This window comes from Cygnus olor, chromosome 27 (genome assembly GCF_009769625.2).
Source record: "Cygnus olor isolate bCygOlo1 chromosome 27, bCygOlo1.pri.v2, whole genome shotgun sequence".
Lineage (NCBI taxonomy): Eukaryota > Metazoa > Chordata > Aves > Anseriformes > Anatidae > Cygnus > Cygnus olor.
In genome coordinates, this window is record NC_049195.1 from 1,286,142 (window position 1) to 1,307,148 (window position 21,007).

Here is a 21,007-nt window from a genome sequence, read left to right on the forward strand (position 1 = left end):
GGGGCTCCTGCCGCCCCCCACGGGGCAAAGCTGGGGGGGTCGAGGGGAGGTTAAGGGGGAAGGGGGGGGACTGGTGCCCCCCTTGCTGGGGATACTGGGGGGGGGAATCTGAGGGGGCTGGGGGGGGGAGGTAGTGCCCCCCGCCCTGGGGAGGATATGGGGAGGTTGGGGGGCTGAGGAGGGGCACGTCGAGGTGGGGTGCCAGGGGGCTGGGGGGGGGCAGATCCAGGGGAGCTGGGGGACTGGGGGGGGGGGTAGGTCCGGGGGTGCTGGGGGGCTGGGGGGGGGGGCAAGTCTGGGGGTGCCGGGGGGCTGGGAGGGGGCAGATCCAAGGGGGCTGGGGGGCCGGGGCGGGGCAGGTCCAGGGGTGCTGGGGGGCTGGGGGGAGGCAAGTCTGGGGGTGCTGGGGGGACAGGCAGATCAAGGGGTGCTGGGGGGCTTTTGGGGGGCAGGTCTGGGGGTGCTGGGGGGCTGGGTTGGGGCAGATCCAGGGGGCGTAAGAGGCTGGGGGGGCCCCAGTCCCCCCCCGCTGGTGCCAAATCTGGGGGGCACTTAGGGCTGGGTGGGGCCGGGTCCCCTCCTCCTGGGGATTCTGGGGGGGAGTCCTGGTGCCCCCCCACCGGGGTCAGCGCCGGGGGGCTGGAGAACGCCAGGCCTGGGGTGGGAGAAGACAAAAGGGGGGGGTGTATGGGGGGGGGGGGGGTGTCCCATCAGCATCACCCCCCACACACACTGCACGGTGCCCCCCTCCCCAAGCACCCCCCAACCCCAAAAAGGGGCCGGGGGTCCCCACACTCACCCTGCTCCATGGGGCTGGTGCTGCCCCCCCCTGTGGCCACCGCGACCTGCAGAGGACAGAGCTGGGTGGGCACAGGGACTGGGGGGGGGTGGGGTTGAAGTTTTGGGGTGCCCCCCAGAACACCCGCACCCCCCCCCCTTACCTCCTGGGTGCCCCCCATGGTGGGGGCGCCCGCGATGTCCAGCTCCGTGATGCGCAGGGGGGGCAGGTGCGGCCTGTAGAGGGGCGCCTGGCCGCAGAAGAGGGGGTTGGTGTGGAAGAGGGGCTCCTCCTCCTCCAGGTCCTCCTCCTCATCTTCATCCTCATCGTTGTCCTGCTCCTCCTCCTCCTCCTCCTCCTCCTCTTCCTCTTCCTCCTCCTCACTCCGTTTGGGGTCGGGGGGACTGGGTGAGATGGTGGCGTCAGGGGGCACGGGGTCCTGGGGGATGGTGTCATCCACGGGGGTGGGCTTGGGTGAGGTGGTCGCATCCATGGGTTTGGGCAAGAAGGTCTCATCCATAGGCTTGGGTGAGATGCTTCCTTTCTTGGGCGTGGATTCAGGCAAGATTCTCTCATCCATGGCCATGGATTTGGTTGAGATGGTCCCATCTGTTGGGACATGTGCCCACGAGATGGTGCCACCCACGGGCTCAGACTTGGTTGAGATGGTCCCCTCTGTGGGCATTGACTTGGTCGAGATGGTCCCATCTGTTAGAACATGCTCCCATGAGATGCTCCCGTCTGTGGGCATTGACTTGGTCAAGATGGTCCCACCCATGGGTGTGGACTTGGTTGAGATGGTTCCGTCTGTGGGCATTGACTTGGTCAACATGGTCCCATCTGCTGGGAAATGCTCCCATGAGATTGTGCCACCCATGGGCATGGACTTGGTCGAGATGGTCCCATCTGTTGGGACATGCTCCCATGACATGGTGCCATCCATGGGCATGGACTTGGTTGAGATGGTCCCGTCTGTGAGCACTGACTTGGTCGAGATGGTCTCATCTGTTGGAACATGTGCCCATGAGATGGTGTCATCCTTGGGAATGGACTTGGTCAACATGGGGCCACCCATGGGCATGGACTTGGTCGAGATGTTCCCATCTGTTGGAACATGCTCCCATGACATGGTCCCACCCATGGGTGTGGACTTGGTTGAGATGGTTCCATCCATAGGCAAGGACTTGGTCAAGATGTTCCCATCTGTGGGCATCGACTTGGTCAACATGGTCCCATCTGTTGGGACATGCACCCATGAGATTGTGCCATCCATGGGCAAGGACTTGGTCGAGATGGTCCCATCTGTGGGAACATGCGCCCATGAGATGGTGTCGTCCTTGGGAATAGACTTGGTCAGCATGGTCCCATCTGTTGGAGAAGGCTCCCATGACATGGTCCTATACATAGGCACAGACTTGGTCAAGATGATCCCACCTGCTGGGACATGCTCCCATGAGATGGTGTCATCCATGGGCAAGGACTTGGTCAACATGGTCCCATCTGGGGGTGTGGGCTTGGTCAAGGTGGTTCCATCTGTTGGGACATGCGCCCATGACATGGTCCCATGGGTGGGCACGGACTTGGGTGCGATGGTCCCAAAGGTGGGCATGGACGTGGGCGCGATGGTCCCAAAGGTGGGCACGTGCTCGTGCGAGATGCTCCTGTCCACGGCCCCACACCCACGGGGCTCCTGCCAGAAGCCCCCACCCAGGGCCACGTCCTTGTACGAGAAGCTCCCACCTGTGGGCGACGCGGTCCCACCGGGTGATGGGTGCTCACAGGAGATGCTCCCACCCATGGGCACGGACTGGGGCGAGACGGTCCCATGGGTGGCCACGGGCTCGTGTGGGGTGCTCCTGGACGTGGGGATGGGCTCGGAGGTGGTGATCCCATGGGTGGCCAAGTGCTCGCGTGAAATGGTCCCGTACGTGGAGATGGATTCAGCAGAGGTGGTCCTATGGGTGTCCATGTGCTCGTGTGAGGTGCTCCCATACGTGAAGGTGGACTTGGAGGAGGTGGTCCCATGGGTGGCCCCATGCTCATGTGAAGTGCTCCCATATGTGAAGATGGATTCGGAGGATGTGGTCCCATGGGTGGTCACGTGCTCATGTGAAGTGCTCCCATACGTGAAGATGGACTCAGAGGAGATGGTCCCATGGGTGGCCACGTGCTCTGCCAAGGCACTCCCGTAGGTGGGGATGGATTCGGAGGAGGTGGTCCCATAGGTGGCCATGGCGGTCCCATGGCTGTCCACGTGCTCGTGTGAGATGCTCCCACCCACGTCCACGGGTGAGAAGCTCTCACACGCAGCTCCACGGCTTGGGTGCTCCATCAGCGTGCTCCCACCCCGAGACGTGCACAGGGGCGAGGAGCTCCCATGGGTGCCCACGCATCCCACCGGGGCGCTCCCGTACACGGGGACGGGCTCGGAGGAGGAGGTCCCATGGGTGGGGACACGCTGGTGCGAGCCCCCCTGGTGACCAGGGTCGGACCCATGGGTGCCACCACCACCACCAGCGGTGCCACCACCATGGGTGCCACTGCCATGGGTGCCACTACCATGGGTGTCACCACCGTGGCTGCCGCCGCCGTGGGTGCCGCCGGTGTCCCCGTGCTGCCCGTCGATGGCCCCCTGCAGGTCCCAGACGCAGAGCTGGGCCTGCACCAGGCTGGCCCAGAAGACGTCGGCGGGCGCGGGCAGGGGGGGCCCGGGGGGCCCGGCGGCCGGGGGGGCGGCGTCGGAGAAGACGATGGCGTCCTGCGCCGCCAGCGCACCGGGGGGGCGGCCGCCACCCGGCTCCATGCCGCGGCGTCACCGGCGTCACCACGGCCCCCCCATGGCCGTGGGGCTGACCTGGGGGGGGAGCCCCGTTAACGGACGGATGGGTGGGGGGGGGGCGCTGGGTACCGGGGGGGTGCTGGGTGCCGGGGGCCCCCCCAGCGCGCCCCACGCCGTCCCCATGTCACCCACGTCACCGCCCGCCGGCTTCCGGCCCCGCTGCCGGGGCAGGAAGGGGGGGATGGGAGGGAGGAAACCCTGTGCCCCCCCCACCCCACCCCACGCGTGTCCCCCCCACGCATGCAACCCCCCACGCGTGTTCCCCCCCCCAAGCCCCCTGCCCCACACCGTGCCCCACAGCCCGCCCCACGCCACCCCACATCAGCCCCAGGGGGAGCCGCGGGTGGGGGGGGCACCCACGCCCTGCCCCCCCCCCCCACCCATCCGTGTCGCCCCCCCCACGCGTGTCCCCGTGGGTGCCCCCCCCAACCCGCACCCAAGGGTGGGGACCCCAAGGGGGTTGGGCTCCCTGCCCCCCCTGCACCCCACAGCGGGTGCTTCCGGTGTGTTTTCGGGGGGGGGGTCCCCCCAAATCGCGCGTGGGTGCCCCCCCCCAGCCCCCCGTGGGGGGCTTCCTGCGGGGGGGGTCCCTCCGGTTACCCCCCCCCGCCCAACGCCCCCCCACCCACGGGAAACCCACGGGGGAGGGAGGGGAGAGGGGGGGCGTGGGGGAAGCCAAGGGGCGGGGTGGGGTAAATTGGGGGGGGTAAATTTGGGGGGGGGCTCCGGGGGTGGGGGGGGGCACCCGGCTCCTGCTCCCCCCCCCCCGCTCCCCCTCCCCTTACCGGCACGGCCGGCGCGCGCGAGGGGGCGTGGCCACAACTGGCCCCGCCCCTTCCTCCACCGCCCCTCGGGAGGGCGGGGCATGGCCGGCAGGGTGGGCCACGCCCACTTCCCCTGTCGTCCCGAGGCCACGCCCCCTATCAGGGAGGCCACGCCCACTGAGGGGGCTGCGCCGGTGGGGCGGGGGGGGCTGATCCTGACAGACAGCGGGGGCCTGGTCCTGAGCCGTGGGGGGGCCTGGTCCTGCCCCACAGCTGGGCCTGATCCTGCCCCACAAGGGGCCTGATCCTGACCCACACCTGGGTCTGATCCTGCCCCATGTCTGGGCCTGATCCTGAGCCACAGCTGGGCCTGATCCTGACCTACACCTGGGTCCTGATCCTGACTCACAGGGGGCCTGATCCTGAGCCACGGAGGGCCTGATCCTGACCCACACCTGGGTCTGATCCAGCCCCACAGCTGGGGCTTGATCCTGAGCCATGGGGGGCCTGATCCTGCCCCACACCAGGACCTGATCCTGAGCCACAGCTGGGCCTCATCCTGCCCCACGCCTGCCCCACACCAGGGCCTGATCCTGCCCCCACAGACGCACACCGCACACCAGCCGCTGCAGCCAGCACCTTTATTCCCACAGGAGGCTGTGGGGGCGGTGTGCCAGCCCCCCCCCCCCCCACCCACGGGTGCCCCCCCCAGTCACTTGCGGCGCAGGTAGAAGGAGGTGATGGCGTCCTGGGCGGCCGGGGGGGCCAGGCCCAGCGCCTCACCGGGCCGCGGGGTGGTGCTGAGGAAGTGCCCGGGGAAGGCGGCGGCCTCGAAGGTGTGCGTGGAGCCCCCGAACGTCTTGTAGAAGGTGTAGGGCATGGCGTGGTCCTCCGCATGGAACAGGTCCAGCACCCCCACCTCCTGCGGGGGTGTCACCGTGGGTCACCGACACCTCAGGGACACCCCCGGGTGGCATCGCCAAGGGGTGGCGGCATCCCAGGAACCCCCACCTCGGGGTGCCACCAGGTTGGGGTGACACCACCTCGGGGTGCCATCACCAGGGGCTGACACCACCTTGGGGTGACTCCATCTTGGGGGGACACCACACCGGGGAACCCCCACCTGCAGGTGCCACCACTTCCAGGTGCCACCACCTTGGGGTGCCAACCATCTTGAGGAGACACCATCCCAGGAACCCCCACCTCCAGATGTCACCACCTCCAGGTGCCACCACCTTGGGGTGACACCAGCTTGGGGTGACACCATCCTGAGGTGATGCCATCGTGGGGTGATGCCATCCCAGGAACCCCCATCTCCACATGTCACCACCTCCAGGTGCCACCAGTTTAGGATGACACAACCTGGAGGTGCCACCACCTTGGGGTGACCCCACCTTGAGGTGACCCCACCTTAGGGTGCCACCACCCTGGGGTGCCACCACCCCGTGCACCCCCCACCCCACACACCCCCACCTCTTGGTTCCCCCACCCCCAGTCTCCTCCACCTCCAGCTACCCCCACCCCACATCACCCCCACGGGCACCCCACCCCATTGTACCCCCCCATCTCCCAGGGCTTCCCCGGTGACCCCCCCGCTCACCTCCAGCCGCAGCTGGGGCTCGGGGCCGGTGCCGCAGGACAGGGCCTGGCTGCCCCCGCGGATGCCCACGATGAGGGGGCAGCGCCGGCGCTCCAGGTGCCGGTTGGGGACCACGCTGATGGCTTCTGCGCGGGGACGGGGTGAGCGGGTGGGTGGGGGGCACCCATGGGTGGGGGTGACCCCCCCCAGCCCCCCCCCAGCCCCCACCCACACCCCCACCCACCCAGCACCCACCTTCCTGGGCGGCGTTGGCGCCCTGCAGGCTGGTGGCCACCAGGCGCCCCCCCTGCAGGCACAGCGCCTTGTGCTCCGTGTCCCGCACCGTGTAGTGGTAGGGCTGCGCCGTCCCCGAGACCACCGAGGTGGTCGTCGTCGTCCCCTCATCAAATCTCACTGCGAGGGGACACGGGGACACGGGGGACGGGGGTGTCGTGGGTGCGTGGGGATGGGGGCGTGGGGATGGGGGGTGAGGGTGTCACGGGTGTCTGGGTGTCAGGGGGACGTGGGGACGTGTAGGGTCTGTGGATGTGTGGGGACATGGGGACACGTGGGGACATGGGGATGCGTAGGGACATGGGGACATGTAGGGACATGGGGACTTGCAGGGACATGGGGACATGTAGGGGCCTGGGGACGCGTAGGGACATGGGGACACAGGGACACAAGGACTTGTAGGCACCACAGGCACATGGGGAGGGGACCCAGGGATGTGGGGACAGGGGACACAGGGATGGGGGACATGGGCATCAGGGGTGCATGGGGACACGAGGGGACACAGGCAGCACGGCACGTTAGGATGGGGGACATGGGGACATGGGGGTAGGGGACGTGGGCATCAGGAGGACAGAAGGACATCACAGGCACGTGGAGGGGGGACACAGGGACATGGGGAGGAAGCATCATGGGGTGTGGGGACATGGGGATGGAGGACAAGGGCATCATGGACAAGAAGGGGACACGGGGACGTGTCGGCATCACAGGCACGTGGGGAGGGGACATGGGGACACGGGGACATGGGGACACGGGGATATGGGGACATGGGGACAGGGCGCACGTGTCCCCTGGCCTCTACCTTTCCCCAGGAACTCGTCGAACAAGGCCTCCATGTCGGGGTCAATGACGGACGTCACGGGGCCGCTGTCCCCCGAGGTCCCCCCCATGGTGACACCCAGCGGGTGCTCACGGCGCTGGGCATGGTCCTGGCACCTCCGGGGGCTCCCGGCGCCACCTCTGGAGGAGCGAGAGAGGGCTGAGGACAGGTGCCACCGCGCCGGGGGGCTTGGTCCCTGAGCAGGTGGCCCCGCGCCCCCGCCACTTACCTGGGGGCTGCTGTGGACACATGGGACATGGCAGAGCCTGCATGAGAGAGGGGGCAGCGCTGGGGAGAACCGGCAGGGAGATTCGCCCCGTCGCCGCCCCGCACCGCCCGCTGCCGGTTGTCAGTAGGCTCCAGAGTGAACGGCTCAGGAACGCTGCCCGGATCTGATCCCAGCAGACCAGCACCCCGTCCCCGTCCCCGTCCCCGTCCCCGTCCCCGTCGGGAGCGCTACCTGCAAAGGTGTCGGCCTCCGAGAACCTGCTGGGGAGTGGTGTCCTCTGCGTTGTCACCCGCCGGCGGTGGCACTTATAGGGTGTGGGGACAGGGCCCGCCCCAGGGATGAGCTGGGACGCGGTGCGATGGCGAAATGCCGGCAGGGCCCCGCGTCCTCCGCTCCCTGTGTCCTCCACCTGCACCGTCCCCATGGTGTGGCCCCCCCGCCCTGTCCCCATGGTCCCATGTGGGCTGTCCCCGTGGTCCTGCGTGCTCTGTCCCAGTGGTGCCCCGTGCCCCCGGGACCATGCCCGCTGTCCTCAGTGTCCCATCTGCATCGTTCCCCTTGTCCCATGCTCTGTCCCCATGGTCCCATGCGCCCTGGCCCCGTGGTCCCGTGTGCCCTGGCCCCTTGTTTTTTGTGCCCCGTGGTCCCATGCGCCCTGGCCCCATGGTCCCGTGTGCCCTGTCCCCATGTTTTTTTCTTCCCCATCCTCACGATCCCATGCGCCCTGTCCCCACTGTCCCGCGTCCCACGGCCCCACGGCCCTTTGTGCCCCATCCCCATGGTCCTATGCACCCTGTCCCCGCCCCGGCCCCCTCTGGATCCCCATCCCCAGCATCCCATGCACTCCACCACTCCGCTCCCGTGCCGCCACCCCTTTGCCGTGCCGCCACCCCATTCCCGTGCTGCCGCCACCCTATTCCCGTGCCGCCACCCATTCCCATGCCGTCCCCAGCGCCGTGGGCGGGGGCCGTGCCGTGCGGGAGGCGTCCGCCAGCGCCGGATGCGGGAAGGGGCCGTGCCCCGCTGGGGGCAGCCCCGCCGCCTGCGTCACCCCCACCCCGGGGACTCCCCGTCCCCGTCCCCGCCGAGGCCGTGGCGCAACGCCGGGCACCCCGGGGCGGTGACGTGGGGGGGGTCACGGTGCCACCCATGGGGACGGGGACATCGGGGAGCAAAGCGCCTTTATTGCCGGGATGCCACTGTCCTCGGGGGGGGATGTCACCATCCCTGGGGGACATCACCAGCCCTGAGGGGGTGTCACCATCTCTGGGGGGGTGTCGCCATTCCTGGGGGGTGTCACCGTCCCAGGGGGATGTCACTGTCCCCGGGGGATGTCACCGTTCCCGGGGGATGTCACCGTCCCTGGGGGATGTCACCATCCCCAGGGGGATGTCACTGTCCCCAGGGGGGTGCCATCATCCCCAGGGAGACGTCACCGTCCCTGGGGGGATGTCACCGTCCCCGGGGGGCTCAGCAAAGCTGGAAGTAGAAGTCGAGGACGTGGGTGGCGTCGGGGTGCCGCGAGAGCCCCAGGGGCTCGTGGGCGCGCGCCGAGGTGCAAAGGAACCAGCCGGGGTTGGCGGCCGACTCGAAGCGCCACAGCCCGTCCTTGTAGGAGCGGAAGAAGGTGAAGGGCGCCGAGGCCTCGCCGGCACGGGGCAGCTCCGTGATGTTGGCGGCCTGCGGCGGTCGCCGGTGTCACCGCCGGGGGCTGCGCCGGCTGACGGTGTCCCCCCCACCGCCGCCCCCGTGGCACAGCCCCGTGAGCGTGGTCCTGGTGGTGTCCCTGTCTCCTTGATGCCACCTCCTTCACTGTGTGGCCCCATCCCCACACTGTCCCTGTCCCCATGGTGGTCCCATCCCTGATGTCCCCATCCCTGTGGTGCCCCCATCCTCATGATCCCCGTGTGTCTTGTCCCCATAGAGTCTCTGTCCCCATGGTGTCCCCAGCCCACAAATCCCCATCCCTGTGATCCCCGCATGCCCCTCTCTGCAGTGTCCCCATACCCACAATGTCCCCACATTGTCCCCATCCCAACAGCGTCCCCATCCCCAGGGTGTCAGTGTCCCCATGGTGTCCCCATCCCCACAGTGCCCCCACCCCTGTGGTGTCCCCACAGTGTCCCTGTTCTCACTGTGACCCCATCCCTATGATGTCCCCATGGTGTCCCCATCCCCATGGTGTCCCCAACCCCACGGTGTCCCCAACCCCATGATGTCCCCAACCCCGCAGTGTCCCCATGCTATCCCCATCCCCATAGTGTCCCCTTCCCCATGGTGTCCCCAACCCTGCCATGTCCCCAAGCTATCCCCGTCCCGGCGGTGCCCCCGACCCCGCAATGTCCCCATCCCCGTGGTGTCCCCGCGGTGTCCCCGTCCGTCACCTCGAGCCGCAGGGTGGGCTGGGGGGCGGTGGGGCTGGCGAGGCAGCGGGTGCCGTTCTGGATGCCCATGATGACGGGGAGCCGGGCGTGCTCGAAGGAGCGGTTGGGCACCCAAAAAACCTTCTCTGTGGGGACACCGGGGGGGTCATGACACACCGTCAGCCCCCCCCTACATCCCCCCCGCGTGTCCCCAAGCCCCCGCTCACCTTCCAGCGCGGCGTTGGCGCCCTGCAGGTGCCCGGCCACCAGCTGGTCGTTGCGCAGGTACAGCGACTTTTGGTTCATGTCCCAGATCCTGTGGGGACACCGTGACCCCAATGCCCCCACCGGGACCCCCGGGACCCCTCCCAGCCCCCCGCCCCTTACCGGTACTTGAAGACCTTGGTCTGCAGGGTGGGCGCGTGGCACGATGCGAAGCCTTCTGCCTCTGCGCAGAGGATGAGGAGGGCGAGGGTGAGCGCCATGGGGCAGGCTGTGGGGCTGGCCATGGGGCTGGCCATGGGGCAGGCCATGGGGCTGGCTGTGGGGCAGGCCACCACTCGCCTTTATAGCCCGCGGGCTCGGCGGCTCCCTCCTGAAATCGCCAGCCCGCGGAGGCGGGGATGGGGTGGGGGGCTGCCGGTGTTGTAAGCGCTCCCGGTTCCGCTTCCCCCCCCCCCGCTCCCGCCCGGTGGCCCCGGTGCCGCTCACCCATGGGACGCCCCACACCGGCCGCCCCGGCTACGCTGCCCCGCTGGGGGAGGAAGGAAGGAAGGAAGGACGCGGGGGTGTTGCCACACTGCCAGCAGGGTGCGAAGGGCTCGCCCCACCCCCCCACCCATGGGTGCTCCCGCTGCGTGGGGGGGGACGGGGACAATGAAGGCACAGAGGAGGGGAACAACGGGGAGCTAGCGGAGGCGGGGATCGAACCCCCGACCTCCGCTCTGCGAGCGCGGCGCCCTCCCCGCCGCGCCACCTTGCGGCGCGCGCGCGCGCGCGTGCGTCACGGAGGCGGCGGCGCATGCGCAGCGCGGCGGGGCGCGCGGCCGGAGAGACGCGGCGTGGGGAGCGGTGAGTGGCCGCGGCGGGGGGCGGCGCATGCGCGGTGCGCGGGGAGGGGGCGGGCGGCGCATGCGCGGTGCGCGGTGGGGGCGGGGAGACCCCGGGGAGGGCCGGGCCGGGCCATGGCGAGCGGCGGGGGGCTGCGGGCGGCGGTGGCCGCCCTGGTGCTGGCGGCGTGGGGCGCCCACGGGCTCTACTTCCACATCGGCGAGACCGAGAAGCGCAGCTTCATCGAGGAGATCCCGGACGAGACCATGGTCATCGGTGCGGGGCGGCGGGGAGGGCACCGGGGGATTGGGGGGGGGAGGCACCGGGGGGTAGCGGGAGTGGGGGGGGGGGGGGCACCGGGGGTGTGGTGAGGGGGCACCGGGAATGGGCAGGGGGCACCGGGAAGGGGCCCCAGGGTTATCGGTGAGGGGGTTCCGGGTTACCGGGGGGGGGGGTCCTCGGGTTACCGGGGGGGGTTCCCTGGGTTACCGGGAGGGGTCCCCGGGTACCGGAGGGGGGGTCCTCGGGGCACCGTGGGGCATTGAGGAAGCCTTGGGGCTGAAGCAGTAACGGGAGAGACCCCCGGGAATGGGGGGAGACCCCCGGGGACCGAGGTGGTGACGGGGGAGAACTCCGGGAATGGGGGGGGGGGTTGGGAGGGGGGCAAAAGGAGGGACCCCCGCGCACCGGGAAGAGCAACGGGGGAGCCCCCGGGGCTGAGGTGGCAACCGGAGGGACCCCGGGAACGGGGCAGGCAGGGGGAGAGGGGCAGAGACCGTGAGGAGGAAGGGACGGAGTAGGAACAGGGGGGAGAGACCCCCGGGAGTGGGGGGGGGGGGCGAGGGGAGAGACCCCCGGGAGTGGGGGGGGGGGCGAGGGGAGAGACCCCCGGGAACGGGGAGAGGCAACGGAGGAGACCCCCGGGAGTGGGGCAGGTAACGGGAGAGAGCCTGGGGGGGGGCAGGGGGAGAGACCCCCGGGGATGGGGGGTGACAGGAAAGCCCCTGGGGAGCGAGGTAGCAATGGGGGGGGGGTGGGCAGGGAGCGGAGGGGGAGCAAGGAGAGAGACCCCTGGGAACAGGGGGGGCATCGGGGGAGAGCCCTGGGGATGGGGGAGACCCCCTCTGGGATTGGGGGGGGAGCTCTGGGGGGGTCGGGGGCAGCTCTGGGGGGATGGGGGGAGCTCTGGGGGGGTCGGGGGGGGCTCTGGGGGGTGTCCGCGTCCCTGCTCCGACCCGCCGCCCCGCAGGGAACTACCGCACGCAGCTGTGGGACAAGCAGTCCGAGGCCTTCCTGCCCTCCACGCCGGGGCTGGGCATGCACGTGGAGGTGAAGGATCCCGACGGCAAGGTGGGTAGGACTGGGGGGGGGGGGCTCGGGGGTCCCGGGGGGGGGCCTGATAATGACGTGGGGGGGGTGTGCGTGTGTCCCCCCAGGTGGTGCTGTCGCGGCAGTACGGCTCCGAGGGCCGCTTCACCTTCACCTCGCACACGCCGGGCGAGCACCAGATCTGCCTGCACTCCAACTCCACCCGCATGGCGCTCTTCGCCGGCGGCAAGCTGGTAACGGGGGCTGGGGGGCGGGGGGGGGGAATCCCACGGCACCGGGGGGTGGGGGCGGGCGCGGGGAGGTCCCCCCCCCAAGGTGCTGACCCCGCGGTCGCCCCCGCAGCGGGTGCACCTGGACATCCAGGTGGGCGAGCACACCAACAACTACCCCGAGATCGCCGCCAAGGACAAGCTGACGGAGCTGCAGCTCCGCGCCCGGCAGCTCCTCGACCAGGTGGAGCAGATCCAGAAGGAGCAGAACTACCAGCGGGTGAGGGGCCGCCCCAAAACCGGACCCCAAAACGGGGTTTCGGGGCCGGGGGGGGAGGGGGTCCAGCACCCACCCCCTGACCCCGCGTCTCGGCCCCGCAGTACCGCGAGGAGCGGTTCCGCATGACGAGCGAGAGCACCAACCAGCGCGTGCTGTGGTGGTCCATCGCCCAGACCGGCATCCTCATCCTCACCGGCATCTGGCAGATGCGGCACCTCAAGAGCTTCTTCGAGGCCAAGAAGCTGGTGTAGCCACCCCAAAGCCCCGGGGGGGCCACCCCAAACCCCGGGGGATTCCCCCAAACCCGGGGACGCACGGCCCTACAAGCCCCCGCAGAACGCCAGGGGGCTGGAGGGGGCTGGGGGCGCGCTGCCCGCACCCGGTGCGGGGGTTTTTTGGGATCAATAAAGGCTGTGGGGTTTCTGGGTGTGAGCTGGTGGTTTTTGGGGTGCTGGTGGGGGGTTATTGGGGTGGGGGGATTTTGGGGGTACTTTAGGATGGATGAGGGGCCTTCGGGGTGCTGGGGGGGGGGCTTTTTGGGGTATTTTAGGGTGGATGAGGGGCCTTTTTGGGGTGCTATGTGCAGGGCTGCTCCTTCAAGGCCAAGAAGCTGGTGTAGGCCCCCCGGGGGGGCCACCCCAAACCCCAGGTTCCCCCCCGAACACGGGGAGCTGCAGCCCCGCAGAACACCAGGGGCTGGAGGGGGCTGGGGGCGCACTGCCCGCACCTGGTGCGGGGGTTTTTTGGGATCAATAAAGGCTGTGGGGTCCCTGGGCGTGAGCTGGTGGTTTTTGGGGTGTTGGAGGTGGGGTGGATTGAGTGGGGGGGGGGTTGGGGGTCCTTTAGGGTGGATGGAGGGCCTTTTTGGGGTGTTTTTTGAGGTATTTTAGGGTGGATGAGGGGCCTTTGGGGTGCTGTGTGTGGGGCGCTTTTTGGGGTGGGGGTGCTTTTTGGGGTACCTTGAGGGGCTGAGGGGCCTTTTTGGCATGCTGTGTGGGGGGTGGATTGGGGTGGGGGGCTTTTGGGGATATTTTAGGGTGGATGAGGGGCTTTTGGGATGCTGTGTGCAGGGTGCTTTTTGGGGTGGGGGACTTTTTGGGGTACTTGAGGGTGGATGAGGGGCCTTTTTAGGGTGCTACGTGCAGGGCTACTTCTTCAAGGCCAAGAAGCTGGTGTAGGCCCCCCGGGGGGGCCACTCCAAACCCTGGGGATTTCCCTCAAACCCAGGGGGCCACCCCAAACCCCAGGTTCCCCCCTGAACCCAGGGAGCTGCAGCCCCGCAGAACGCCAGGGGCTGGAGGGGGGCTGGGGGCGCGCTGCCCGCACCCGGTGCCGGGGGTATTTTTGGGATCAATAAAGGCTGTGGGGTCCCTGGGCGTGAGATGGTGGTTTTTGGGGGTGTTGGAGGTGGGGTGGATTGAGTGGGGGGGCTTTTTGGGGTCCTTTAGAGTGGATGAAGGGCCTTTTTGGGGTGCTTTTTGGGGGAGGGGGTGCTTTTTGGAGTACCTTGTGGGGTCTGAGGGGCCTTTTTGGCATGCTGTGTGTGGGGTGGATTTGGGTGGGGGGCGTTTTGGGGTATTTTAGGGTGGATGAGGGGCTTTTGGGATGCTGTGTGCCAGCTGCTTTTTGGGGTGGGGGACTTTTTGGGGTACTTGAGGGTGGATGAGGGGCCTTTTTAGGGTGCTACATGCAGGGCTACTTCTTCAAAGCCAAGAAGCTGGTGTAGCCCCCCCGGGGGGGCCACCCCAAACCCCGGGGGTTTCCCCCAAACCCAGGGAGACACGGCCCTACAAGCCCCCGCAGAATGCCAGGATGCTGGAGGGGGCTGGGGGCGCGCTGCCTGCAGCCAGTGCGGGTTTTTTTTGGGATCAATAAAGGCTGTGGGGTCCCTGGGCATGCGTTGGTGCTTTTTGGGGTGCTGGGGGGGCTTTTGGGGTGGCGGATTTGGGGGTACCTTAGGGTAGATGAGGGGCTTTTTTGGGGTGCTACATGCAGGATGTTTTGGGGGGTGGAGCTTTTGGGGGGTCCTTTAGGGTGGATGAGGCAGAGTGCTGTGAGTGGGATGCTCTTTGGGATACTTTAGGGTACCAACCACTCCAACTCTGGTTGCTTTTTGGGGTGCTGGGGGGGCGGATTGGGGTGGGGGGCTTTTTGGGATACTTAAGGGTGGATGAGGGGCCTTTTTGGGGTGCTTTTTGTGGTGGGGGGCTTTCAGGGGGGTGGGGTATTTTGAGGTGGACAAGGGGCCATTGGGGTGCTGTGTGTGGGGAGGATTGGGGTGAGGGGGCTTTTGTGGTAGGGGTGCTTTTTGGGGTACTTCAGGGTGGATGATGGGCCTTTTTGGGGTGCTGTGTTGGGGTGCTTTTGGGGGTGGGGGTGCTTTTTGGGGTCCTTTAGGGTGAATGAGGGGCCTTTTTGGGGTGGGGGTGCTTTCTGGGGTCCTTTAGGGCAGATGAGGGCCTTTTTTTTCAGGGTGCTGTAAGTGGGATGCTTTTTGGGGCTGGGGTGCTTTTGGGGGGTATTTTAGTGTAGATGAGGGGTCTTTTTGGGGTGGGGGTGCTTTTTGGGATACTTTAGAGTGGATGTGGTGCCTTGTGGGGGTGCTTTTTGGGGTACTTGAGTGTGGATGAGGGGCCTTTTTGGGGTGCTGTGTGTGGGGTACAAGTGCTTTTGGGGGTACTTTGGAGGTTGGCCTTTTTGGGGTGCTGTGGGGGGGGTGCTTTTGGGGGTGGGGGTGCTTTTTGCAGTACTTTAGGGTGGATGAAGGGCCTTTTTTGGGGTAGGGGTGCTTTTTGGGGTCCTTTAGTGTGGATGAGGGGCTTCTTTTAGGGTGTTGTAAGTGGGATGCTTTTTGGGGTTGGGGTGCTTTTGGGGGTATTTTAGGGTAGATGGGGGTCTTTCGGGGGTTGCATTTTGGGGTGGGGGGTGCCTTTTGGGGATAATTTAGTGTGGATGTGGTGCCTTTTTGGGGTGGGTGTACTTTTTGGGGGTCCTGTAGTGCAGCCGAGGCACGCTCTCCGCCCCAAACACCCCTCCCTCGAATCGCGACCCCCACGGGGGGTGCCCCCCCTCTCCCCCAGCACCCAAGGGTGCCCCCGAGCCCCCCACACCGCCAGGGGGCGGCGGAGGAGCCCTCTCGGGCCCGCTCCGAGCCGAGATGGCGGCGGCCTTCGAGCACCTGGGGCTGGACCCGCGGCTGCTGCGGGTACCGGGGGGGGAGGGGGCTCGGGGATAACGGGGGGGTCCCGGGGGGGGTCCGGGGGGGTCCGGGGGGGCCCGGGGGGGGGGTGGCCGGGCCCTCCCCGTAACGCTCCGTCCCCGCAGGCCGTGTCGGAGCTGGGCTGGGCCGCCCCCACCGCCATCCAGGCCCAGGCCATCCCCGCGGCGCTGGAGGGCCGCGACCTGCTGGCCCGGGCCCGCACCGGCTCCGGGAAGACGGCGGCCTACGGGCTGCCCCTGCTGCAGCGCCTGCTGCGGGCCGCGGTGAGGGGACGGGGGGAAACGGGGGGGAGATGGGGGGCAAGGGGGGCGTGGGGGGCTGAGAGGGGTGGGGGCACCCTGGGGTGGGTGGGATCCGTGGGGTGGGGGCTGAGAGGGGGAATGGGGGGCTGGGGGAGGCTGATAGGGATGGGGGCACCCTGGGGTGGGTGCTGTGAGAGGGATGGGGGCCATGTGGTGTGTGGGCTCTGTGGGGTGGGGGCTGTGAGAGGGATGGGGGCACCCTGGGGTGTGCGGGCTCTGTGGGGTGGGTGCTGATCGGAGTGGGGGCACCCTGGTGTGTGTGGGATCCTTGGGGTGGGCACTGATGGGAGTAAGGGTTTGGGGGTGTTGGGCATGTGGGTGGGATCCTTGGGGTGGGTGCTGACAGGGATTGGGGCCACGTTGGCACCCTGGGGTGTGTGGGCTCTGTGGGTGGGGGCTGTGAGAGGGATGGGGGCACCCTGGGGTGCGTGGGCTCCATGGGGTGGGGGCTGGTGGGAGTGGGGGTCTGGGGGTGTTGGTCGTGGGTGGATGCTGTGGGGGGTGGGTGCTCCATGGGGTGCCTGGCAGCAGGGGGGAGAACTGCGGCACGTGGGCTACTTAGAGCATCATGCATGGGGTGGGGGGCTCTGTGGGGTTGGGGATCTCCATGGGGTTGAGGGATCTCCATGGGGTTTGGGGGGCTCCGTGGCGTGCCCAGGGGGCTGTGGGGTTTGGGATCTCTGTGGGGTTTGGGGGGCTCTGTGGGGTTCGGGGGCTCCGTGGGGTACCCGGGGTGCCATGGTGCAGCTCCCCCCCCCCTGCTGCCACCGTCCCCTTGGTCCCCGCTGCGCCGGGGCCGGGTGGCGCTGACGGTGGCGGCACCGGGGGGGGTGTGTGCAGGCACCGGGTGCGGCGGCGCAGGCGGTGCGGGCGCTGGTGCTGGTGCCCTCCAAGGAGCTGGGGCAGCAGGTGGTGCTGAGCCTGCGGCAGCTGGCGGCCTTCTGCGCCCGCGAGGTGCGCGTCGCCGACATCTGCGCCCACACCGACCTCGCCGCCCAGAAGTGAGTGTCCCCCTCCCCTTGTCCCCCGTGTCCCCCTACCCAGGGGTGTTTCCGAGCTGGGCGGGTGACCCCCCCGTGTCCCCAAGGCCGGTGCTGATGGAGCGGCCGGAGGTGGTGGTGGGCACGCCGGGCCGGGTGCTGGCGCACCTGGAGGCGCGCAGCCTGGTGCTGCGGCACTCGCTGGAGCTGCTGGTGCTGGACGAGGCCGACCTGCTGCTCTCCTTCGGCTTCGGCGACGACCTCAAGGCCCTGCTCTGGTGGGAGGGGGGGCCGGGGGGCGCGGGGCTGCAGGGGATGGGGGTTGGGGGGATGTGGGGGGGCCTTGGGGAGGTTTGGGGGCGCATCCGTGACTATGGGGTGCTGCCGGGGATGGTGGCTGTGGGGACACGGGTAGGGGTTTTTTGGGGGGCATTGTAGAGGTTTGGGGGCACGTCCATGAGTGTGGGGTGTTGGTGGGGTGAGGGGAGGCCATCGGGATGCAGGTGGGGGCTTGGGGGGGCATTGTGGAGGTTTGGGGGCACATCCAGGACTGTGAGGTGTTGGTGGGATTAGGAGAGGTTGTGGGGATGTGGGGAGGGGTCTGGGGGGGGGCATTGTGGAGGTTCAGGGGCACGTCTCCAACTGTGGGGTGTTGGTGAGGTTAGGGGAGGCAGTGGGGACATGGGTAGGGATTTGGGGGGGCATTGTGAAGGTTTGGGGGCACATCCCCAGCTGTGGGGTGCTGCTGGAGTGAGGGGACTTGGGGGGCACAGCCAGGGGTCTCGTGGGACGCTCTGTGGGTTTTTGGAGCACAGCCAGTGCTGGGAGGGGGGGCTTGGGGTGCACCCCCAGGCTGGGCAGGCACTGTCAGGCCAAGGGGAGGGGGGACCCCACTACGGGGCCAGCGCTGAGCCCCCTGCGCCCCCCCAGCCACCTCCCCAAGATCTACCAGGCGCTGCTCGTGTCAGCCACCTTCAACCCCGACGTGGAGGCGCTCAAGGAGCTGGTGCTGCACAACCCGGTGAGCGGGCACGGCAGGGGGCTCGGGGTGGGCACAACAACCCTAGGGGCACAATTTAGGGGATCTCGGGGGCTTCCCCACCTCCCCCCAGCTCTGATATTTTGGTCGCAGGTGATAGTGCAGCCGCAGGAGCCCCAGCTGCCGGGCAGCGCGCAGCTGCAGCAGTGGGTGGTGTGCTGCGACACGGAGGAGGACAAGTTCCTGCTGCTCTGCGCCCTGCTGAAGCTGGCGCTGCTGCGGGGCCGCGCGCTGCTCTTCGTGGGCGCCCTCGCCCGCTGCTACCGCCTCAAGCTCTTCCTCGAGCAGTTCGGCATCGCCGCCTGCGCCCTCAACTCCGAGCTGCCTGCGCGCTCCCGGTACCCGCGGCGGGGACAGGGATGGGGTGCCCGGGGGGTAAATGGGGTGCTTGGGGAGCCAGGCTGCTGGAGGGTGGCGTGGGGGGGACATGAGGCGTGTTATTGGGGGCACCTGTGGGGAACGGGGTGCTCCTGAGTGGCCCTAAAGGGCTGGGAGGGCGGTGGGGTGCTGAGGGATTGGGATTGCCCGGGGGGTGTTGGTGGGGCACGCTCGCCTCGGGGGACAGCCTGGTGCTCACTGGGGACACGGGGTGCCCCGGGGTGTCTGAGGGATGTAGGGTGTGCTTGGGGTGCCCAGGGGGGCACCCATGGGGGGCCCTGCATTGGGTAGAAGCAGGGTGCTGGCAGGGAGCAGGGCGCCCACGGCGGCGGTGCTGAGGGCCGCCCGCGTGTCCCCAGGTGCCACGTCATCACCCAGTTCAACCGCGGCCTCTACGACTACATCGTGGCCACAGACGAGGAGGCGCTGGAGGCGCCCGCGGGGCAGCCCCCGCAGAAGAAGCGCAAGGGCGCTGCCGACAGGTGAGCGGGTACCCATGGGTGCCAGCGGGGCGGGGCCCAGGGAACGGGACCCAGGGTCTGGAGTGGGGTCCCTGTGTACCCCCCGAGGTCCCTGTGCCCCCCCCAAGGTCCCTGTGCCCCCCACGGGATCCCTGTGCCCCCCCCGAGGTTCCCTTGCCCCACGGGGTCCCTGTGCTGCAGGGACGTCCTTGCTCTGCCCGTCCCCATGCCCAGCGTGTCCCCTGTGTCCCCCTGCTGGGGAATTTTCTCCAGGTGGATTTATGCCAAGGGGAGGTCCCGGTGTCTATGCCCAGGGATCTCCCTGTCCCCAGGCTGTCCCCTTGTTCGTGGGGGGCTCCTTGCCTCAGGGTCTCATGTCCCCGTGGCCCTGGGTGTCCCCATAACCATGGGCATCGCTCGGGGGTGTCCCTGCATGAGGGTGTCCCCGTGCTCAGGGAGATCCTCCCCTAAAGCGTCCCCATGCCCACGTGGGTATCTGCCCCAGCTGTCCTCATCCCCATGGGGTGTCTCCTTAGCCCATGGGGGTCGCGAGTCCCCCCCAACATCCCCTTTCCACCCCCCCATCACGTTTTTCCCCCCCCAGCAAGGGCAAGGACCCAGAGTACAGCGTCGCGCGGGGCATTGACTTCCAAAACGTGGCCACCGTCATCAACTTCGACGTGCCGCCAACGGTCGAGTCCTACATCCATCGCGTGGGCAGGTCCGGGGGGCTTGGGTGCTCCGGGGGGGTGCTTTGGGGCAGCCTTTTGGGGGTGCTTGGGCAGGTGCCCCACCGCTGCACCCCTCCGTGCCCGCAGGACGGCCCGCGCGGACAACCCCGGCACGGCACTCACCTTCGTGCTGCCCGAGGAGCGGGACCGGCTGGCGCAGATCGAGGACAGGCTCGCTGGAGGTCGGGGGGGCTTTGTCACCGTGGGGTGGGGGGCACTGGGTGCCAAGCGACATCGTGGGGGTGTCCCTGAGGGCGCTGGGGGCACGGGCGTGTCCCCAGGGAATGTCACCATGTGTGTCCCCAGAGAACGGCGGGTCCATGCTGCAGCCCTACAAGTTCTGCATGGAGGAGATCGAGGGCCTGCGGTACCGGTGCCGGGTGAGCGCGGGTGGGGACGGGGACAGGGGGGTGGCGGCGGTGCCCCCTCCCCGGCTCTGACCCCAAGTCCCCCAGGATGCCATGCGCTCCGTCACCAAGCAGGCGGTGAAGGAGGCTCGGCTGCGGGAGATCAAGGAGGAGCTGCTCAACTCTGAGAAACTCAAGGTACCCCCGGCATCCCGAGGGGGGTGTGGGGTGGGCGCGGGGTGCCGGGATCCCCCCCCCTCACGTCCCCTCCCTGTACCCAGACGTACTTCGAGGACAACCCCCGTGACCTGCACGTCCTGCGCCACGACAAGCCGCTGCACCCCGCCATCGTCAAGCCTCACCTCCGCAATGTGCCCGACTACCTGGGTATGTCCCGCGCCCGACAGCAGCTTTTGGGGCAGGGTGGGGACACAAGACCCCAAAACGGTGCCTGGGGAAAAGGGGTGCAAGGTCGGGGGGCGTTCCTGGGGAGCGCTTCAGCCTCTGATGTTCCGCTCTGTGCCCACAGTGCCTCCCAGCCTCCGTGGCATCGCCAAGCCCGACCTGAAGAAGCGCAAGCGGCTGCGGCTGCCCCACGCCGGTGCTGGCCGCCGTGGCGGCCCCACGGTGAGTGCGGGACAGCCGTGACCCCCCCGGGCACGGGGGGTACCCACCTGTCCCCTGCTTTTTTAGGGTCTGACGCCGCTTTTCTCTGCCCTTACAGGCACGCCGCAACACCAACCCACTGCAGAGCTTCAAGTACGCCCGCCAGCGCGCCAAGCACCGTGCTGCGAAGTCCTCCTGAGCCCCCCCTGCCCCCCAGGGGCTGTGCCGGGGACCACCGCAGCTGCCTCGCGGCCCCCCTGGCGGATGGGGTGTCCCCGTGCTGTCCTCTGCGGGCAGCCGCGTGCAATAAAGGTGCCGGTGGGCTGTGCCAGCCGTGTGGCAGGGTGCTTCTCCTGCCGGGCAGCGCGGTGCCCACAGGCTGCGTGACGGTGGCAGGGGCACAGGGGAGGGT

At 68.6% G+C, this 21,007-nt stretch overlaps 5 protein-coding genes across 7 annotated transcripts; 2 read left to right on the forward strand and 3 right to left on the reverse strand.

The window, feature by feature from the left end:
- Nucleotides 1–50: 50 nt before the first annotated feature.
- Nucleotides 51–4,475, reverse strand: LOC121060365 (cell surface glycoprotein 1-like). Its single transcript, XM_040538084.1, has 6 exons — nucleotides 4,403–4,475; nucleotides 2,052–3,632; nucleotides 942–1,952; nucleotides 800–845; nucleotides 391–655; nucleotides 51–108 (listed from the first exon to the last, which is right to left on the reverse strand). The coding sequence occupies exons 2-6, from the start codon at nucleotides 3,579–3,581 to the stop codon at nucleotides 51–53; spliced, it is 2,910 nt and encodes a 969-aa protein (XP_040394018.1). The 5' UTR covers nucleotides 3,582–3,632; nucleotides 4,403–4,475.
- Nucleotides 4,476–5,008: 533 nt separating this feature from the next.
- Nucleotides 5,009–8,104, reverse strand: LOC121060464. The gene is made up of 6 exons (XM_040538299.1): nucleotides 7,532–8,104; nucleotides 7,301–7,337; nucleotides 7,054–7,211; nucleotides 6,216–6,374; nucleotides 5,982–6,106; nucleotides 5,009–5,303 (listed from the first exon to the last, which is right to left on the reverse strand). Exons 1-6 carry the CDS (start codon nucleotides 7,749–7,751, stop codon nucleotides 5,094–5,096), a joined length of 909 nt encoding a protein of 302 aa, XP_040394233.1. The 5' UTR covers nucleotides 7,752–8,104; the 3' UTR covers nucleotides 5,009–5,093.
- A 360-nt stretch (nucleotides 8,105–8,464) lies between these two features.
- Nucleotides 8,465–10,492, reverse strand: LOC121060466 (interleukin-36 receptor antagonist protein-like). Of its 2 annotated transcripts, XM_040538303.1 has the most exons (5): nucleotides 10,375–10,492; nucleotides 10,051–10,111; nucleotides 9,891–9,979; nucleotides 9,685–9,809; nucleotides 8,465–8,980 (listed from the first exon to the last, which is right to left on the reverse strand). In XM_040538303.1, the coding sequence occupies exons 1-5, from the start codon at nucleotides 10,376–10,378 to the stop codon at nucleotides 8,771–8,773; spliced, it is 489 nt and encodes a 162-aa protein (XP_040394237.1). In that variant the 5' UTR covers nucleotides 10,379–10,492; the 3' UTR covers nucleotides 8,465–8,770. The 2 variants fall into 2 exon arrangements, with proteins under 2 accessions (XP_040394237.1, XP_040394236.1); XM_040538302.1 differs by lacking the exon at nucleotides 10,375–10,492 and having other exon boundaries at nucleotides 10,051–10,336.
- A 302-nt stretch (nucleotides 10,493–10,794) lies between these two features.
- On the forward strand, nucleotides 10,795–12,958 carry TMED4 (transmembrane p24 trafficking protein 4). 2 transcript variants are annotated; one of them, XM_040538301.1, is made up of 5 exons: nucleotides 10,795–10,989; nucleotides 11,963–12,067; nucleotides 12,154–12,275; nucleotides 12,385–12,531; nucleotides 12,633–12,958. In XM_040538301.1, exons 1-5 carry the CDS (start codon nucleotides 10,848–10,850, stop codon nucleotides 12,780–12,782), a joined length of 666 nt encoding a protein of 221 aa, XP_040394235.1. In that variant the 5' UTR covers nucleotides 10,795–10,847; the 3' UTR covers nucleotides 12,783–12,958. The 2 variants fall into 2 exon arrangements, with proteins under 2 accessions (XP_040394235.1, XP_040394234.1); XM_040538300.1 differs by having other exon boundaries at nucleotides 10,796–10,989; nucleotides 11,963–12,063; nucleotides 12,150–12,275.
- A 2,684-nt stretch (nucleotides 12,959–15,642) lies between these two features.
- Nucleotides 15,643–20,923, forward strand: DDX56 (DEAD-box helicase 56). The gene is made up of 14 exons (XM_040538298.1): nucleotides 15,643–15,736; nucleotides 15,856–16,014; nucleotides 16,894–17,054; nucleotides 17,141–17,311; nucleotides 17,964–18,054; nucleotides 18,166–18,410; nucleotides 18,810–18,932; nucleotides 19,516–19,632; nucleotides 19,730–19,824; nucleotides 19,949–20,022; nucleotides 20,098–20,187; nucleotides 20,271–20,376; nucleotides 20,519–20,616; nucleotides 20,714–20,923. The coding sequence occupies exons 1-14, from the start codon at nucleotides 15,689–15,691 to the stop codon at nucleotides 20,792–20,794; spliced, it is 1,659 nt and encodes a 552-aa protein (XP_040394232.1). The 5' UTR covers nucleotides 15,643–15,688; the 3' UTR covers nucleotides 20,795–20,923.
- Nucleotides 20,924–21,007: the final 84 nt, after the last annotated feature.

Excerpts from the sequence above, each read along its gene's own strand:
- LOC121060466 (XM_040538302.1), bottom strand. The coding sequence starts at position 10,196 with ATGGCCTGCCCCATGGCCAGCCCCATGGCCAGCCCCACAGCCTGCCCC. Across the intron at positions 9,980-10,050 it reads ACCAAGGTCTTCAAGTACCG|GATCTGGGACATGAACCAAA; the intron begins GTAAGGGGCGGG and ends GTGTCCCCACAG. Across the intron at positions 8,981-9,684 it reads AGCCCACCCTGCGGCTCGAG|GCCGCCAACATCACGGAGCT; the intron begins GTGACGGACGGG and ends CGACCGCCGCAG.
- LOC121060365 (XM_040538084.1), bottom strand. The coding sequence starts at position 3,581 with ATGGAGCCGGGTGGCGGCCGCCCCCCCGGTGCGCTGGCGGCGCAGGAC. Across the intron at positions 1,953-2,051 it reads TCTCGACCAAGTCCTTGCCC|ATGGATGGAACCATCTCAAC; the intron begins ATGGATGGCACA and ends AAGTCCTTGCCT. Across the intron at positions 109-390 it reads CCCCCAGCACCCCCAGACTT|ATTCCCCCCCCCAGTATCCC; the intron begins GCCTCCCCCCAG and ends CAGCCCCCTCAG.
- DDX56 (XM_040538298.1), top strand. The coding sequence starts at position 15,689 with ATGGCGGCGGCCTTCGAGCACCTGGGGCTGGACCCGCGGCTGCTGCGG. Across the intron at positions 17,055-17,140 it reads ACCGACCTCGCCGCCCAGAA|GCCGGTGCTGATGGAGCGGC; the intron begins GTGAGTGTCCCC and ends CGTGTCCCCAAG. Across the intron at positions 19,825-19,948 it reads CGAGGACAGGCTCGCTGGAG|AGAACGGCGGGTCCATGCTG; the intron begins GTCGGGGGGGCT and ends GTGTGTCCCCAG.
- TMED4 (XM_040538301.1), top strand. The coding sequence starts at position 10,848 with ATGGCGAGCGGCGGGGGGCTGCGGGCGGCGGTGGCCGCCCTGGTGCTG. Across the intron at positions 12,068-12,153 it reads GGATCCCGACGGCAAGGTGG|TGCTGTCGCGGCAGTACGGC; the intron begins GTAGGACTGGGG and ends CCCCCCAGGTGG. Across the intron at positions 12,532-12,632 it reads AGGAGCAGAACTACCAGCGG|TACCGCGAGGAGCGGTTCCG; the intron begins GTGAGGGGCCGC and ends TCGGCCCCGCAG.
- LOC121060464 (XM_040538299.1), bottom strand. The coding sequence starts at position 7,751 with ATGGGGACAGGGCGGGGGGGCCACACCATGGGGACGGTGCAGGTGGAG. Across the intron at positions 6,375-7,053 it reads CGACGAGTTCCTGGGGAAAG|TGAGATTTGATGAGGGGACG; the intron begins GTAGAGGCCAGG and ends GTCCCCTCGCAG. Across the intron at positions 5,304-5,981 it reads AGCCCCAGCTGCGGCTGGAG|GAGGTGGGGGTGCTGGACCT; the intron begins GTGAGCGGGGGG and ends ACACCCCCGCAG.